At 42.3% G+C, this 18,257-nt stretch overlaps 1 protein-coding gene across 2 annotated transcripts in view; it reads left to right on the forward strand.

Annotated features, from left to right (window-relative positions):
- The first annotated feature begins 1,573 nt into the window (after nucleotides 1-1,573).
- Nucleotides 1,574-18,257, forward strand: part of st6galnac3 (ST6 (alpha-N-acetyl-neuraminyl-2,3-beta-galactosyl-1,3)-N-acetylgalactosaminide alpha-2,6-sialyltransferase 3) — a 114,417-nt gene continuing 97,733 nt past the window's right edge. For both annotated transcript variants that reach the window (XM_086270567.1, XM_086270566.1), the window contains exon 1: nucleotides 1,574-1,798. In XM_086270567.1, the coding sequence (XP_086126693.1) occupies nucleotides 1,781-1,798 (18 nt within the window). In that variant the 5' untranslated portion in view covers nucleotides 1,574-1,780. The remainder of the gene's footprint in view (nucleotides 1,799-18,257) is intronic.

Below are 18,257 nucleotides of genomic sequence, written 5' to 3' on the forward strand. Positions count from 1 at the left end.
CTGTCAGTGTGCCCCAGGGTGGCTGTGACTACAATGTAGTTTGCCATCACCAGTGTGTGAATGGGTGGATGACTGGTTGTGTAAAGCGCTTTGGGGTCCTTAGGGACGAGTAAAGCGCTATACAAATAAAGGCCATTTACCATTTGACTCTAATATGATAATAATAATCATAATAATAATGCCAGACTACCTGGGAGCCTCACTGCATTATGTTTCAAACAGTTAAATGAGATGTTGCAAGAAAGGGATATTAAATAAAAACAAAAACAACTCTTCTCTGGTTGGAAAAGCACTCATGTCTTAACTCAAACAGTGTACGCCATCCAGTACACTTATTTGAACAAATTTCAGGCAACAGTAAGTGACATATAGTTAGATTCACACTTTACCTATGGCAGTAACATTGTTTAAACACAGCACTGTTTAAAAGTCTTGAGTTTTCCAGGCTTCTTGAAGGACATTCAAAGCTCTTCTTTGGATGCTGGCTACTTTCTGTTATGTTCTCCATCAAAATGATCTCACACTGCTTCAACAATTTTGAGATCTGGGCTCCTGGGAAGCCAATCCATGACTAATGAAGTTTCATTTAGTGTTTTTCTATCCAGCTTTACTTTTATTGGCAGTGTGTCTCGGTGTTTCATTGTCATGTTGAAAAACCAAAACATTGTCAATCAGAAGACTTTCAGATTGGATGAAAATCTAACGATGCTCTTCTACTTTCAGAATTCCATCAATTTTGACAAGATCTCCAAAACTATTGGCTGAAACGCAGCCACACCCATGACAGAGCCTTCCCTTTGTTTTACAAATGGCTGTATACACTGATGAACCTCCTGACATCCTCTGTATACTTTAACAATAATGTGAACTAAAAACTCCATGAGACCCGATGCCACTGCCACTCTCCCACTGAGACCATTTCTGATGAGGCTTCAATGGACACTATATGTCAACAGGAGGGCCAGATACATTTCTCTGGTCCTGTGTCAGGTCTTTACCTTTTCTCCTCAAGGACATGCCAATCAAATACTGTTTATCTGCAGTAGATAATTTTTTTAAGCCTGTCACTTCTTCTTTTATCCCCCACGTGTACACACTGTACACCATACTGAGGCAGAAATGCAATTTGAAATTTATTCTTTCACTAAGCGGCTTAATTAAAAAACAAAAACCGCAAAAAAACCAAGAAACATTCCTCTGAAAAGGATCAGATGGACTGGACTAAAAATGAGTGAAAAAACAGCCCATGTTCCAAAAAAAAGAAAAAAAGAAAAAAACTTTGGAAGACCATCGGAATGTCTGGAAAAATCCAAGATCACTTTGAAAAACGAGTCTGGCTCTTTGGAAGCAAATTATGAAGAAATGAGGGGCGGTACTGCATAACCTTAAAGTCCGTCTCTGCCTACACTCAACACACAGCACCCTCTGTTATTATTGTTTCCCTCGTCCTCATGTTCCTGATGTTGTAAAACGCCAGGGCCAGGGCGTCAGCGGCGGTCACGTGCCGCACACGGGGCGGGGCTACGCGTCTCAGCCGGCCAGTAGCAACGCAGCGTCGTTGCAGGTCCCAGCAGCTCCATGGGAGGAAAAAAAAACAGAGAGGAGACGAATAACGGTACACTCCAACATTTATGGAGCCGATCCCCGCATACCACCGCACTGCACCCGCATCTGCTCCTGTGATGAGCACGTGAGGAAACGTGCTTGCAGACGGAGGTGGTGAGCGCGTTTAGGGGCTGAAGAAAACAGGCGGTCCACCATTGTCTGCGTGGAAATAAGAATGGCCTGGATGTGGAAGGTAAGAGGGGGTTTCTCTTACTCATATGCTGCTGTCATTAAAGGAAGAAACGCACATCAGGAGGCTGAGACGTGGCCGGCTTTCCGCCAGTGTGCATTTTAGCAGATGTGCGCTGAAACGTGATCCGGGCAGCTGCATTTGGCAGTGGTGATGCTCGGCGGAGGTAATTAACCCTCCTCTGCTTCCTGTCTGCTGGGCTTTTTTGTGTGTGTTTTGGGGGGGCCTTGTGCAAATATGATGGAAGCAGATTCCTGTGTTTGAGTTTAGTTTTCAACCCATGTTTGTGTTTATTTAACAAACAAACAAGCAAATAAATAAATAAATGGCAGCATCAGCAGGCCAGCCAGCTGTGCACACAACATCCTTCCTGACATGTCCAGGTGTTCACATCACGTGAGCTGAGGGAAAGTTAACAAATCTCTGACGTCCTTCACAGGAAGCAGATTTCACTTCGTTTGAAACTTCTTTAATGGGACTACACACTGATTTCTCTTAATAAAGGATGACAGTAGCAGGTATTGTCTTTATGATTTAAATAACTTCTTCGTGAAATGTAGGAATATCATGAAAAATATCGACCACCGCTTTCCAGAGTTCTACACATAGTCTAGTGGTTCAAACTGCAGGGCATGGACAGTCTGCTGAAAATATACAGTGAAATTAAGATAAATGATTAATGATGTAAAGGAATTAGTAAAAAACTGTAACGTGTGGAGAAATAACATTTTTTCAACTTCTGAAGTGGTGTATACCTGAGAAAGTTGGGAACCACAACATAGTGTCTGAAATCTGCTCAGCAGGTTAAAGCTTGCTTAGCTGACAGTGAAAATTTAGGGATTATGAGTTTCAGAAGCAAAGAGTGTTTTAAAATGTTGCTTAATGAATCTAACTAAACTAAACTAATTGGACTGTTTTGTTTTCCCAAGTTATAATTTAGGCTTGAATTGTGAAGGTAGTGATAGTATGGGCAGCTTTTTTTTCCTGTCAAGCCAACAGATATTTAGTTAAAATGGTTATTGCTGAACTCTTAAAGATATTTTCAAAGTATCTGTCTATCATTCATTTTCTTGTCCGATTCAGGGCCGTGAGGATGGTCAACCTTTTGCCCCATGACAGCCGAACAGGTCTCTGGACCACTGTTGGGCTTAATTTAGACCTCTGTTGATTCCATGGAGAGCTTATGATGTAGCCTTTGCAAATGGCCAATGCCGCTCCCAGCCATAATAACTGCATGGACGTCATCAAAGCGATGTGTAGTTAAATTTTTAGTGAAGTTTGTGTCATGTTACAGTGTAGGATTTAAAAAAGCTTTGTGATTATGACATACCTACACTGTTGATTCAACTAGGGATTTATAGCTATGTGTCATAATAGATTTCGTGTAACCACAGACCCTTCTGAAACCGACATGGTAACCCACGGTGTAACCTGAAATGTAGCCACGTCATGGTGATACAAGGACACTGACAGGCCTGGTTGGTACTATCTATATCCTGCTACTTTGACGGATTCATTTAAATCGATCAGAAGATAATGGACTGCTCAAGGAAAGAAGTCTGAAAGTCCATCCATCCATCCATCCATCCATCCATCCATCCATCCAACCATCCAACCATTATATCACTTAAGACCAAAAAAAAGCAAAAATCTTTAAAACTGTGAAGCAAGAATGAGTGTGTTTGTCAGGACTGAAGCAATTGAAGTTGATTTTGACGTTACATATTCACTGGCCACTTTATTAGGTGCACCTTGCTAGTACTGGGTTGGACCCCTTTAATCTTCAGAACTGCCTTATTTCTTTGTGGCACAGATTTAACAAGGGGCTTGTAACATTCCTCTGAGATTTTGTTCCATATTTGATGTGTTAGCATCACACATCTATGATGCAAATTTCCCATTTCACCGCATCTCAAAGGTGCTGGATTGAGCTCTAACTGAGACCAAGAAGGCCATTTGAGTGCAGTGAACTAATTTTAATGTTCAAGAAACCAGTTTGGAGGATGATGGTACAGTGTGATCATAAATTAATGGACATGGTGAAAAACAATATTCAGGTATATTGTCAGACTTTAAAAAATGCTCAGTTGGTAATAAAGGGCCCAAAGTGTACCAAGAACATATCCCCTCCAACATTACAACAGCATAGGCCTGAGCTGTTGATTCAAGGCAGGGTGGATCCACTCTTTGCTGATGTTTACACTAAATTCTGACCCAGTCAACCTAATATTGCAAAAGAAATTGACGCTTATCAGACCAGGGAACATTTTTAAAGTCTTGTTTTTTCTTAGCCAATGTGAATTGTACTCTTAGTTTTCTGTTCTTAGCTGATAGTAGTGGAATGTGGTGTGGTGTTCTGCTGCTGTAGCCCATCTCCTTTAAGGTTTGAGATGCTCATCTGCATAACTTAGTTGCAATGAGTGGTTATTTGAGTAGCTAGTGGTGTCCTATCAGCTCAAAGTGTTTGGCCATACTCTGACTCTGACATCAAACAGGCATTTTGATCAGTCACTCAGTGGATATTTTTAATTTTTTTTCCAGACCATTCTCTGTAAACTCATGATTGTGTGGTAAAATCCCAGCAGATCAACAGTTGATTAAATACTCAGCAGCCTGTTAAGCACCAACACCCAACCCATCACTTAAATGATCTGTCTTCCACATTTTGATACTGGTTTGAACTTCAGCAGGAAATCTTACCTGAATGGATTGAGTTGCGATCATGTGATTGGCTGGTTAGACATTTGTGTTATTGAGCAGTTGAATGGGGTACCCAACAATAGGCGTGAATGAGTTTTGTGTTGTAACTTGTGTGCTTAAAGCTTAATACGGTAACTTCTTAGTCTGTTGTGCTCGATCGTGAGGTTTTTGATGCTGTAAGAGTAGTTGAACATATTGCGTTGTGCCTTCTAAGAGGATTTTACATGTTCATTTCCCTTTCTCTTAAAAAAAGCATACACAAAATCAGTTCATCACCATTAACATAATGTGTTTTTGCCACGTTTAATATATTATCCTTTTTTATTTTTTTGCTATAGTTGAAAGATGACTGACAGTATCCAAACACCCACGACCTCCTCTTCAGCTTCATCAAGAAACAATATGTCACTTCAAAAACTTTACTGTCACACCCGCATCTGCTCTGTTAGGCTGTTTTTGTTATGGGAGACAGCAGTTAATTTCACACTAGATTTGACACTGTAATATCAAAAACGGGGGAAAAAGAAAATATAATTACACGGTACAAGTTTCAGAGTGACTGAACGAAATGTAAACGAGAAGTGGACGCAAGTAAATGAGCTGTAACTTTAAATTAAATGATACCAGTGTCCTTGTTTCTTATTAGCTCCGTATTATTCTGATGTAGATAGTGGCTATGAGGTACATAAATCCAAACCCACCTAATACAAATGTTTGTGTCTTTAATACTTCAATCATATAATAAATTTTCTTTTTTTCTGATATACATACGCTGCTATAGTGATCATACAAAACATGGCAAGTTTAAATAGTGAGATTAGTCTGTCTACAAGTACTAAGTATATGCACTTGTAAGTACTAAGTAAATAATGTATCTACACAATAGTAAATGTCCTTAACATTATCAAATGAGACGCATACTCTGGCTGTGAGTGCAGAAACGTTCTGATTGTGAATCGATCCAATCAGAATGAAGTTAGCGTAAATATAGAGACGGTAAAAGTTTGCTTGAGGCAGGATGCACTAAGTGTGTAGACCAAGGCTCAGTATGGCATGCTAAGGTAAGTAAAGGGGAAACTGTCAAACATGCAGAACTATTCTAGCAGAATCCAAGAATAAATATAGAGCTGGGAATAAACAGAAACGATTCCCATTAAAGGAGCTATTAGTTGAGGACCTCCAGCATCACATTGACTTTATCATATCATTTATATACTCTCTGCACGAGTTTTAAGGTAAATGTCAACAATTTACTGTCATATGTTCTTGTAATATGTTTAAATGTTGATTTGTCCAGTAGCTGTATAGCGTTTTCATGGATTTCTTGGATGTCTGTGCATATTGTTTTCTTTTTACATTCTTAAATAGGCAATAAAGGATGGATAGATGATGTAATTTAAGTGCTGCAAAAATGAAACTGCAAAATGAAAAAAAAACAACCCCCAAAACAAACAAAATATGCAAATGATTGTGTTCCATTTCTGCTGAATATGTATAGATAATAGCAGTCTTTAGAAAATAACTTTCCGTTGATTCAGTGCAATTAGAAGAGCACCAATAAAACCACAGAGTGATGAAAGTCACGGTGACGTTTGTGTTTTTGTTATTGAGGAATAATGCCTGACATTTTAATCTTTCTGGCAGTTTTCTCTTAAGTGGAAACCTGGGGGGATGTTGAAGTTACATATTTCAGGAATATTATGATTTTTTTTCTCCATACACCAGTTTTTCCATCATCTCTTTATTATTTATTATTTTATTTTCAAGGTTTACTGCCAACTAAAATTTTAACCACTAACTAATATTAGGTAAACAAATGACTCCATGAATTAAAGCCAGATGTGGAGGTCTGACATGTTAGCAGATATCAGGTTATTGCAGCATCATGTATGCTGCTGAATTTTAAAAGGAAGCTGTTAAGGTTATTTTCGTGGCCCAGGGAAACACTGACAAGATTGTTTTTCATTTGTGAAGTGCTTTTATCAGAGTGTACATTATCTTGGTCACCATTTGTAAACTTATTGGGTAATTCTGGTTTATTGCATCCTAGAGGATTTTCCATTATTGTGACTATTGTGGGTCTCTGGGTCATACTAGCTCAGCACTCTCAACCCCTATTTTAAAGATCTGGGAAATGAAGAGTATCATTAAACTGCATCTGAGTAAACTCAGAAATTACACGCATTGAATTGCTTTTTTTGCTAGCTGCGTTAGAAATCTCCCTCTGGGAATGCTTGTAGACTGACTGACCTAACTGTCCAAATAGTCACTGTTTAGTGTGTGTTTGTGCTGGAGTAAGAGTAGCAATTATATCAGCACACAAAATGACTGTTTTCTTGTTGTGATAGGTGATTTCAGAGGAGCTGAAACACTAATTTGTTCTTACAGCTCCACACCTTGGATTGCTCTCACACATGAACGCATGAAGCTTTTCCATGTCAGGAACAAACAGGTCCCAGTCAGTGCAGCAAGTTTTCCTCCAAAATCAGAGATTTTCTTTCAGAGCAGTTGTTGTCTTTCACAATTTCTTTGCTTCTGCATCCATCCTCCATGGACTCATCACTTTCTTCATAATGTTCCATCAATTTTCTCCCATTTATCTGGGTCCAGGTCGAGAGAGCAACAGTCTAAACAGAGACACACATATCTTCATTTCCCCAGCAGAGATGTTATCACTCCAGCGTGTCTCAGGTCTATTCCAGGGCCTCCTTCTGGTAGAAGTGAAAAACCTAACCTAGGGAATGCCCAGAAGGCATCCTAGTCACCTCAACCACCTCAACTGGTTCCCTTCGATGTGGAGGAGTAGCTGCTCTTCTCTGAACTCCTCATGAATGACTGAGCTCCAGCCATTCGCCAAAGGAGAGCATTGCCACCCTTTGGAAGAAGCTCATTTGCAGTCCTTGTACCCACGATCTCATCCTTTTGGTCACAACCTAAAGCTTGTGACCATAGGTGAAGGTTATTTTATGTGTTTGACCAATATGCTTTCAGATGTATTGGCTCAACAAGGGACAAAGACTGAAAATGACATAAACAAGAATAAATGTATTTTTAGATAGACATTTTAATGTGTTTGTCCCAGTTTTATCATAGTGATTATGTAAATATACACAAACACATTGTTTTATTCACAGTTTCCTACCAAGTAGGGTCTGAAAAAAAAGAAATGTGACATGCAGAGTTCCCCCTTTGTCATCTTTTGTTTTAATTGGAGTGAGCTCGTCCGTGAAGAGCTGTGCTTAAGCTGGGAAAGGCTGTCGCTGTTGTCCTCTGTGCTAACAGTTCAGAATAAGCCCTCTATCACATCACATCAAAAGACAACTATTCTGCTTTCATTGCTAACCACATATGGCAGAACAGGGCCAGAGCAGCAAATTCGCCCGACGGGGTGATGTGGGTGCACACCAACCAAAACACACAAGCCGAAATTTTAGATTAATTAATGTGTGCACACACAGACAGACCGTCGTTAGTGGGTGTAGAGCGGTGCTTTTACAACTATGGGGAATGCAGCCAGTGTCCCATTTCTTAAGAGTTTCAGGGATGAATGGCACTTCTCTGAGTCCCTCTTGTCCCATGTGATTATGTTGCTATAGAAAGGGAGCTGATAAAACGTGTCCCGTCACAGTTTTAGAGAAAGCACGGGGTACTGGCAGGATGTTGAATGAAGCAGATACTGTAGTTTGTATTCAAACTGTTATCAAATCCCTGCTCAGATTCCCTCTTGTACCATTCTTCCCTTTATCTGTTTTACTTCTTGAGTGTGAAGTTTACAGGAGAAGTCTCAGAATCCACTGTTTTATAGTTGCCTGGTCGCACAGGGAGACAAAAACTTTTTAGTCCTAAAGTAGAATAGATCAATTACTTACAGTTAAATAGGTTCTTACGCATTAAGGGTGTGTGGAACTGTGACACGTTCTTAACTACTTCAGCAGAAGTTTAGTTGAAGTTTGCTGAATCCGAATTCGGATACACCCTGAACCCAAAACCATAACTGTTTAGTTTTTGTCTGAAAAGTAAAAATCGAGCTATCCAATTAATGCTTAAAATCAGGGAGGTTTTAGGATTTAAACTCACTGGACATTTACTTAGTTACATCTTGGATTATACAGTTGCTGCAAATTTCCCTGCTGCACATCCATCATGTTCATCTGCTGTTCCACACATCCCAAAGGTGTAGTTCTATTGGATTGAGATCTGGGGACTGGGTACAGGACAATGAGTACAGTGAACTCATTGTCCTGTAAAAAACAAAACAAAACGGTTTTAGATTATTTAAGCTTTGTGACGTTGTTTTGAAGGGAGGAAGGTTCAGGGCTGAAGCAATCAGCTTCATGGGCTCATCCGGTTAGAATAAGAAAAGCAGCCATCTAATGCAGAATTATTTTCAGGGTACTCCTTTTATTCTCAAATAAATAAGGCAAAAAAGGAAGGAAACAAAGACACACATGGACTGCCAATGCTGAAAGAAAACAGATTTAAGTTACTCAGTACCTTAAACAATACATAAAATAAAAACCCAAACAGAACCTCACCTCAGCTGCCGCCCCGTGTGGAAGTGCGGAAAGAGTGAGCCAAAAGTGAATGCAGTCCTTATATACTGTGTGACATATAATGTGTGACAGGTGAGTGCAATCAAGGACAAGCACCACACCCAATCAAAGGTGAGAGAACTAAACAAGGTGCATCTGGTGAAGTGAGTGGGTGTGCTGGGATGTGCTAAAAGGTGGGTCTCTACAACAGCCGCCCCCATATTTCTAGTGAGAAATATGTTGATATGATCAGGATCAGTCTTCGTCAGGAAGCGGGGGCAGGGGGATCAGACAGGAGACAGGGCGGATATAGGTTTTATCCTGTACCAGGACCTCCACAGTTCTGATGCGGTCATCTGGGCTTTTCAGCAAGCGTGTAACTCTTCCTACAGGCCAAAGGGCACGTGGAAGGTGTGAATCCATAATCATGACGACAGAGTTCAATGTGAGATCTGGTTTTTCCTTCTGCCATTTGGGTCTTCTTTGGAGGGATGGTAGATAGTCTCTTATGAAGTGTCGCCAGAAGTGATCTGCCAATATTTGTGCATGTCGCCATCGTCGTCGGCCTAGGAGGTCAGAATCAGAATAGGATACCAGGGGGAGTGATGAATCATGTCGGCCCATAAGGAGAAGGTTTGGGGTTACGGGGTCAATGTCCGCAATGTCTGAGGATACATAGCCTAGGGGTTTTGAGTTAAGAATGCCTTCAATCTCAATTAGGACTGTTCTTAAGACCTCTTCAGTGACCATCTGTGCACCAATGGTTCTCTTCAGAGCATTCTTCACAGAACGTATCTCCCTCTCCCAGGCTCCACCGAAATGGGGTGCATGCGGGGGATTGAATTAGAAATGGATTCTTTTAGTCATCAGGACCGGCTGTAGAGTCGGAGCAAGGTTGTTAAAGGCTGCCCGTAGTTCCTTATCTCCTCCTTTGAAGTTAGTTCCTTGATCACATATAATTTCCAGGGGTGTTCCTCGTCGAGAAATGAATCGTTGGAGGGCCATGAGGAAGGAGTCTGTATCCATGCTGTTTAGGAGGTCAAGATGTATACACCGAGTGGTGAGACATTTGAATATTATTCCCCACCTTTTCTCCGATCTGCGGCCTGTCTTGACCTTGTATGGTCCAAAGCAGTATTCCTGTGGAGTAGAAAGGTGGTTTGAATAACCTAAGATGAGCAGCAGGCAAGTCTGACATTTTTGGAATGATGGGCTGTGCTCTCCATTTCTGACATGCGACACAGCTATACTGATGCCTGCGTACGGCTTCCCTTCCTCTGAGAATCCAGAATTTCCGACGTAGTTCAGCAAAAAGTCTTTCTGAACCAGCATGATGCAGTTTGTCATCATAATTTTGTATGATCAGTTTGGTCACTGGATGAGCAGGATCAAGTACTATTGGGTGAATGACATTCAATTCCAAGTCTGGGCTTTGCCGTAGTCGGCCTCCTACATGGATAAGTCCAGAATTCCTGCACAACACTGGTGACAAACACAATAGACGGCTGTCGGATGAGAGGGGTTTGTCTGACTGTAAACGGGCTAAGTCTTCACCGAAACTGTCCAGTTGTGCCTGACGAAGGATTTCTTGTTCTGCTGTTTGATAATCAGCTGCAGAAGGAATGTTACCCTTTTGGTTGGAGAGTGAATGAGCCGTGAAATCCAATAGCTCTTGATATGTTCTGAAGCTGGGTGTGTATGTATGGGAGGGTATACTGACAATACCAAAGAAGTAGGATTTCTTTAACTCAGTCTGATCATCATCAGGATGGAGATCTGTAACTGTGGGCCAGTTATTTGGAGGTTCATGCAGAAACGAGGGACCCTCAGTCCACCTGTTTGGGCTAAGGAACTCTTTCAGGGATTTACCTCTCGTAACATCATCAGCAGGATTTGTGGCTGAATTGATGTATCTCCAGTCTTGACTGTTTGTGAGGTTTTGAATTTCTGAGACTCTGGCTCCTACGAATACCTTGAAACGGCAGGAATCTGACTGAAGCCAGTGAAGTACAGTTGTCGAGTCAGACCAAAGGGTGGTAGTCCTGACTGGTAAGGTGAGTTCTGTTTGTATGAGCTCACAGAGGCGTGCGCCTAGTAGGGCTGCGCATAGCTCCAGTCTGGGTATTGTTAAATGCCGTTTAGGAGCAACACGTGAGCGAGCTAACAAGAAACTCAGTTCCACGTGACCTTCAAGATCATCTGATCTCAAATATGCGACAGCACCATACGCTCGCTCCGAAGCATCACAGAAGATATGAATGTCTCGAACTGTGGTAGAAACATCCATTTCCTTAGAAGTATAGCAACGTGGGATGGCAATTTGTGGGAGATAACAAAGTTCTTCTTCCCAGGACTTCCATGCCTCTAAGAGGTCGTGTGGAAGGGAAGGGTCGTCCCAATCTCTCTTTTCTCCATAGCTCTTGCACCAAGGTTTTGGCGCGTGTTGTGAATGGGAGTAAGTAGCCTAATGGGTCATACAGACGAGCAAGTACTGCATAGATACGACGCATTGTGGTGGGGTGTGAGGCTAGAGTTCTGTATTTATAGGCAAACAAATCAGTCTCACAATTCCACAATAATCCTAATGTGCGTTCATGTGGGCCAGATGGCTTGTCTTCAGTCAGGCAAAGTTCATTACTTGCCGTTCTTACCTCAGATGGTAGATGGCTAATCACAACAGGATTATTGCTGGCCCACTGGCGAAGGTCGAAGCCTCCTTCTGATAGATGGTTTCTTAATTTGTCTAGGAGTGTTCGAGCTAACTCTGCTGATGGAAAACTCTGCAAGCAGTTATCAACATAGAAACACTGCATTACTGAAGACTGCACATCTTTGTCAGATTGATATTCCTTCACATGTTTCTGCAGTGCATAGATTGCACAACAAGGGCTGCAGGTCGTACCAAAGGGGAGTACCTGCCACTCATATACTGAAGGGGGAGCTGCTTTGTTCATGTCACGCCACAGGAATCGGAGAAGTGGTTTATCAGGAGGCAGAAGACGGACTTGGTGAAACATGCCTTTGATGTCGCCACTTATTGCTACTGAATGTTGCCTAAAACGCAACAAAACACCAAGAAGTGTTGGGCCTAGGATTGGTCCTGGCAATAGGTACTTATTGAGACACTGACCTTGAAATGTGAAAGAGCAGTCAAAGACTATGCGATCTTTATTGTTGTGACTTGTCATATGATGAGGGATATACCAGGTTTCTTTGCTATTGTGCATCTCCTCTGGGCTAAGTTTGACTATATAGCCTGCTTGCTCCAATTTCAAAATCTGATCCTTGTAAGACATGGCTTTGCCAGGATCTTTAGCTAACCGAGCCTCAGTGTTGCGGAGTCTAGACATGACTACATTTGGAGGGACATTCAAAGGAGGAAAGTTTGCCATCCGAAGAAGAGGAGTGGCGTAGCGATTAACACCATTGATCTCAACCCTTTTTGTGGCCTGTTCAAGGAGTTCCAGTGCCAGTTGATCTTGCTTTGATCGGATCACAGATTTCTCACTGTATTCAGGTAAAGTGTCTAGTTGCCATAGCTTCTCAACATGATAACGCAGTACATCTGCAGATGAACTGAGAGATGTGAACAAACACTGCACGTGCTCTGTACTGCTCTGGGGATGAAAATCTGTGATCGGGCCTTGAAGTGTCCATCCTAATTGGGTTTTAACTCCTGCAGGAGACCCATATGGTCCCTGTCTCAATGGAGCAGTAGGCGTGATGAGGTGAGTATGATCTGAGCCTATGAGCAGGAGTGGCGCTGCTTTATTAATAATGGGTAATGGGATACCTTGAAGATGCTTGTATCTCCGTTGGAGAGATGATACAGGGTAGGTGTGGTCTGAAAGTGCTAGGTGATTTGCAGTGAAGGCATTAGTAATTGTGTAGGTTTTCTCTGGGTGTGCGATGGGTGAGATTTTGAAACTTACGGAAGAACCATGAATAGTTTCAACTTCTTGACGGACCGTTCTAAGTGATAATCTCTCTGCTTCCCCAGTTAGGTTGAGATGCTGTGCAGCTGATGTCAGAAGAATGGTACGCTGGGAGCCATCGTCAAGTACTGCATATGTTTCAAGGGTTCTTTTGCCATTTCGCAGGAGCACTTTCACGACCTTTAAAAGGACACTAGGACAATCACTAGGTCTATCAAAGTATAGCGTCCTCACTACAGGATGAGTGTCAGTTTTAGATCTCTTATTTACATCGCATAGGATCTGGAGATGTAGTCCCATACAGGTGGCACATGGTTTCTTCAGGTCACACTTTGCGGCCTGATGATTCCTAGCACAACGCCAACACCGTTTGTTTACTTTTATCCAGTTTGTTTTCTCATCCTTCGTCTTCTGAATAAACCCAGGACACTTACTAATGTGATGTTCTGGTGAGCAGCAATATGCACATGTAGCCTTAGTTGTCATGATCGGCTGTGTTGCATGTACAGAATCATCAGATGTATTTGCTTCATGTAATATTGTTGTAAGTGGAGAAGCGTACTTACGGGCAGGTCGTGTCTGGTTGAAGGATGGAACAGGACTGGCCTTCTTTGGTTGACACCTGCATTCCATTTGCAACCAGGATGAGAACAAAGGCAAGGTATACGTCATTTCTCCCTGTTCCCTGTAAACATGCCGTTTGAAGCGACTGAAATGCTCTGCAGGCAACTTCACTAACAAGCGATCGACATGGGAGCCACAGTCTAGTTCTGCACGTCCTTGTTCTCCCATAGTGCTAAGCAACCCAACTAAAGCCTGTACTCGAAGAGCAAAATTATCAAGGCTCTGACCATCACCTGCTCTGATAGGAGGCAGTTCCAGTATATTCTTTAGCTCTTTCAATGCCAGCTGTCTTGGTTGCCCATAACGCTCATCAAGGGCTTTGATGGCTTGAGTGTATGGGTCAGGAGCGTAGGAAAAGGCAAGAGCTAATCGTTTAGCTTGGTCTACTTTGAGGTGATCAAGAAGGACGTGATATTTGAAGTGCTCTGTCTCATGAGGATCAAGAAGGTTTGTAAGGGCCATCCGTAACATCCTGTATTGCATTTCGTCTTCTCTACTAAGGTCTGGAAATGAAGGACCTTCAAGCTTATATACACATGTGTTCTCGTGCTAGAGGAGTGACCCGAGCTAGCAGTACCAGATATCAAAGGTTTCTGTTCATATGAGGTATTGGATGTAGCTGGTTGCTGCTCTAGAGGAGGGCAATGCTTGTGGTCAGATATGCGAATGAGAGGTTGAACAGGGTCTTCAGCTAAAGGAACAGCAGGTTGAACACATGAGATCTGGTCGGGATCCTGCCGTGATAAGGCCAGGAAATCAAAGGGAGTCTCATCTTCTGTAGCAAGGACTGGTCTAGGCAAACCAGTTGAAGGGATAGCAGCATCTAGTATTGTTGAATTAGGTAAAGGAGGGCTGGCAGCTGTAACTAAGCCAGACTGACGGCTAATCTGCGGGGGCTGGAAGGGTGATTGACAGGTTACTGTATCAATCACTGGGAGCTGCTCATGTTGTTGATGTGTTTGAGGACTGGCTCGTAAACTGCATACAGAAGATTTGATTCCATCAGATGAGACTGTGCGAATGGAAGATCTGGAGCTACGAGAATGGGAAGGAGATGATTGAATCATAAATTGCTTAATCTCCCTCATTGTTGTCAGGAGTTCCCTCATGACCTCATCTTGGTTGGTGGGTAAAGGAGCAGGGGATGTTTCTGGTTGTCTTTCTGACTCTCCGACAGGATCCTGCAGCCCATGTGTGTCTTTATCACTGTGCTGGCATTCAGTTTGGCTCTCTGTCTCACATGTAGCTCTTCTAGCTCCAGGGTACTGAACTTCATACTGTTGCAGGTAGGCAGGAGGTCTACTATCACGACTGGATCTTCTAGATGGCTGCTGTGTATCCATGATGCTAATACCGCTCCGGCTCGGAGGACCATGTTTTGAAGGGAGGAAGGTTCAGGGCTGAAGCAATCAGCTTCATGGGCTCATCCGGTTAGAATAAGAAAAGCAGCCATCTAATGCAGAATTATTTTCAGGGTACTCCTTTTATTCTCAAATAAATAAGGCAAAAAAGGAAGGAAACAAAGACACACATGGACTGCCAATGCTGAAAGAAAACAGAGATTTAAGTTACTCAGTACCTTAAACAATACATAAAATAAAAACCCAACCAGAACCTCACCTCAGCTGCCGCCCCGTGTGGAAGTGCGGAAAGAGTGAGCCAAAAGTGAATGCAGTCCTTATATACTGTGTGACATATAATGTGTGACAGGTGAGTGCAATCAAGGACAAGCACCACACCCAATCAAAGGTGAGAGAACTAAACAAGGTGCATCTGGTGAAGTGAGTGGGTGTGCTGGGATGTGCTAAAAGGTGGGTCTCTACAACAGACGTGGTGCATTATCCTGCTGGAAGCAGCAATGACAACACTGTGGTCAGAAAGCAATAATACTCAGGTAGGTTGTAGCCAGAGGATTAGTAAGGAGGAGGTGAGGGCAGCTATCAAGATAATGAAGACTATCAGGTGGTTTGTCCAGATGGCATAGCTATAAAGGTATGATGATGTCTTGGACAGAGGGCAGTGGACATTTTTGGTGAGCCGATGCAAACTGTAACCTCAGTTTTATGTTCTTGGCCGCTGTAGTCTTCGGCTGCTGTACCCCATATGCTTCAGGATTCGAAATGTTGCACGTACCTGGGTTGTAATGAGTGGTTGAGTTACTGTTGCCTTCCTGTCAGCTCGAAGCAGTCTGGCCATTCCCCTCTGATCTCAGACATCAGAAAACTGTCACTTACTGGATATTTTGTGGGAGAGTAAACTCAACCTGTGTGGCACCAGCACCAATGCTACTTGAAAAGTCACTAAAGATGACCTTTCTTCCCCATTTTAAAGCTGGTTTTGAACTTCAACATACTGACTACGTGCTGAAATGTACTGAATTACTGCAATGCAACTGATTAGATATTTGTGTTACCCAAACAAAGAGGCTTGTGAGTTTATACCTCTTTTTGTGTTTTCATTTGTTTAATTTGCATTTGTGAAAAGTTTTAAAATAATAGGTAGTAATAGCTAGGAGCTAGGGTTGGGTGATACCCCGCTAAAAAGTTGGACACCTTGCAGCCTCAAAATGAATGAATGAACAGGTCAGGATGCCATGCTTTTAATTGAGCATTGCAGCGTGCTAACCAAGCTTGCTAGTGGCAGCTGATAACTTTTCTCGACATTCTCGTCTAAATGTGGTCGTTTCTGGCGGTGGCTAGTACAACACTGACGCTTAAAAATCAAAACCAGTGGGTGAAGCTACTCTAGCTATATGTCTTTTTTACAGAGCATGCCAGTAACCTTGTTCATATTGTCACATTGTCATCATTGTTTGTTGACACAGCAGCCCTGTTAGAAATATTGATTCTAACTTATTTTAAGAGCCACTGCAAAAGGAGCAAATTCAGCCACGCATGAAGACATTTCATATTGTAACATCATTGCAGGAACGTGAAGGTTTCAGTAAAAAATGGTGCAGCTATGTTCCATAATATTTTAGAAATAAAACGTGAGGAGAAATCAGATTTCACCCAAACTTTAGCTGAGTCCTTTTCCTGACTCAAAGACCTCAAAGAAAGTCTTTGTCTTTTGCTCTGCTGTTGCAGTCTATCCTCTGAACCCTTTTGAGCCAACAGAGTACCATTTAAGCGTGTGGCTGCTTTATTATGGTAATGTAACCTACATCTGTTGTGCACATACACACACTGCTGCAGAAGCTAGTACAAGGTTAGCTTATCCACAGTAGTAACCAAGGGCGATCACCTCCCTCCAGATCTGGCGTTAATCCACAGTGCAGCGGTCATAGTAGTGACCTCTCACTTACACAAGGGATCTTATCAGCATCTGGGAAAGACTTCTGATTTTGCCTTACTCCTTCTCATTGGTTGTGTTGTTCAGCCAGTCTCTAATCCTGTTGTGTTTAATCATGTGCTGCTCTGCCAGTTCAGGCTGCTTGAGCTCTTCCGATACGAGTTGAGCTGCCAGCACTGGCCATCCTTTTTTTTTTTTTTTTTCTCTAGTCCCTTTACTGGACTAAACACAAAGAAACGACACACAGTTTAATGAAAGAGGTGATATGGCAGCCTACAAATTAAGTCCCGCTATAATTGCAGTCACGGTCAGCAGCATAAAATTACACGTCGCTCACAAAGAACCTCTGGGCCATAACCCCTATTATTACTGTACATGCGTTCACGGTGGAGCTGTAATGTCAAGGTTGAAGTTTTAAACTTTAATTACCCCGAAACAAGGGGACAGAGTGACAATTCATGCAGAAAATATTTGAGTGCAGTTATTAATCTGCCATTGTTTTTCTTTAATCATTACAGTCGACTGCACTCTTATACCTGTATTTTCATCTGAAAAGTTTAGGTTGCTTCAGTTTTTGACTGAATAGAAATCCTAACTTTCAGAAACACCGGAGTTATTCTCAGGGGTTTGGCTTAAATCTCAATAAAAAAAAACAAACCCCAAACGTCCATATGGTCCCTTGATTTGGGGAAAATACATAAAAACTGTTGGTACCAAACTTGGCAATGTTTTTCTTCAGTAATCAAGTGCTTCTGTTTTTAAAGTTATTGCTCCAGTCATTTACCATTGCACACATTTAAGAGTCAGCAGAAGCAGTTGTAGCGGGGAAATGTGAGGCAGCTGGCTGCATCTGGATTTAGCACCTCCTCCTCTGTTTTTCTTTGAATGCATATCAAATTAGCTGTGTGGCAAGCATTTTACCAGTGTGTCACATAGCTACATAGATAAGTAACAGCACATACTGAACACAAACACGTTCAGGACCTCTCGGACAGCAGGTCTGTGGGGCTTAAAGGGTCACACGCCACTTCAGGATTAAGACTGGCATCTCAACAATTCACTGTCCACTGGGATTTTAACTTCCACTTGTAGATAACACTGAGTCAGTGAGTCAGAGACAAACCTGCCAAAGTGGCAGATCCTTGGTGGTCAGATGGCAGCATCCGGCCCTGATGGTTCCCTGGACCAGCTTTGGACTTTTGGGTTAGAGAATCATCCAGGCGGCCACCAGCCAACCTAACAGCAGCGTGGGAATGGCAAATACCGGATGGACATTCTGTGTATGTATGACGGCAGATTTGTCTCTGAGCTGTGAACACCTGCTGAGAGAGGCCCTGTCTGTGATTTGGTGAATATTCAGGTAGAGTACAGAGCAGAAAT

Source organism: Aulonocara sp. 'chitande type north' Nkhata Bay, linkage group LG18, assembly GCF_057382095.1.
Source record: "Aulonocara sp. 'chitande type north' Nkhata Bay isolate Kocher_YH1m ecotype deep benthic linkage group LG18, A_spYH_male_GT1.1, whole genome shotgun sequence".
NCBI lineage: Eukaryota > Metazoa > Chordata > Actinopteri > Cichliformes > Cichlidae > Aulonocara > Aulonocara sp. 'chitande type north' Nkhata Bay.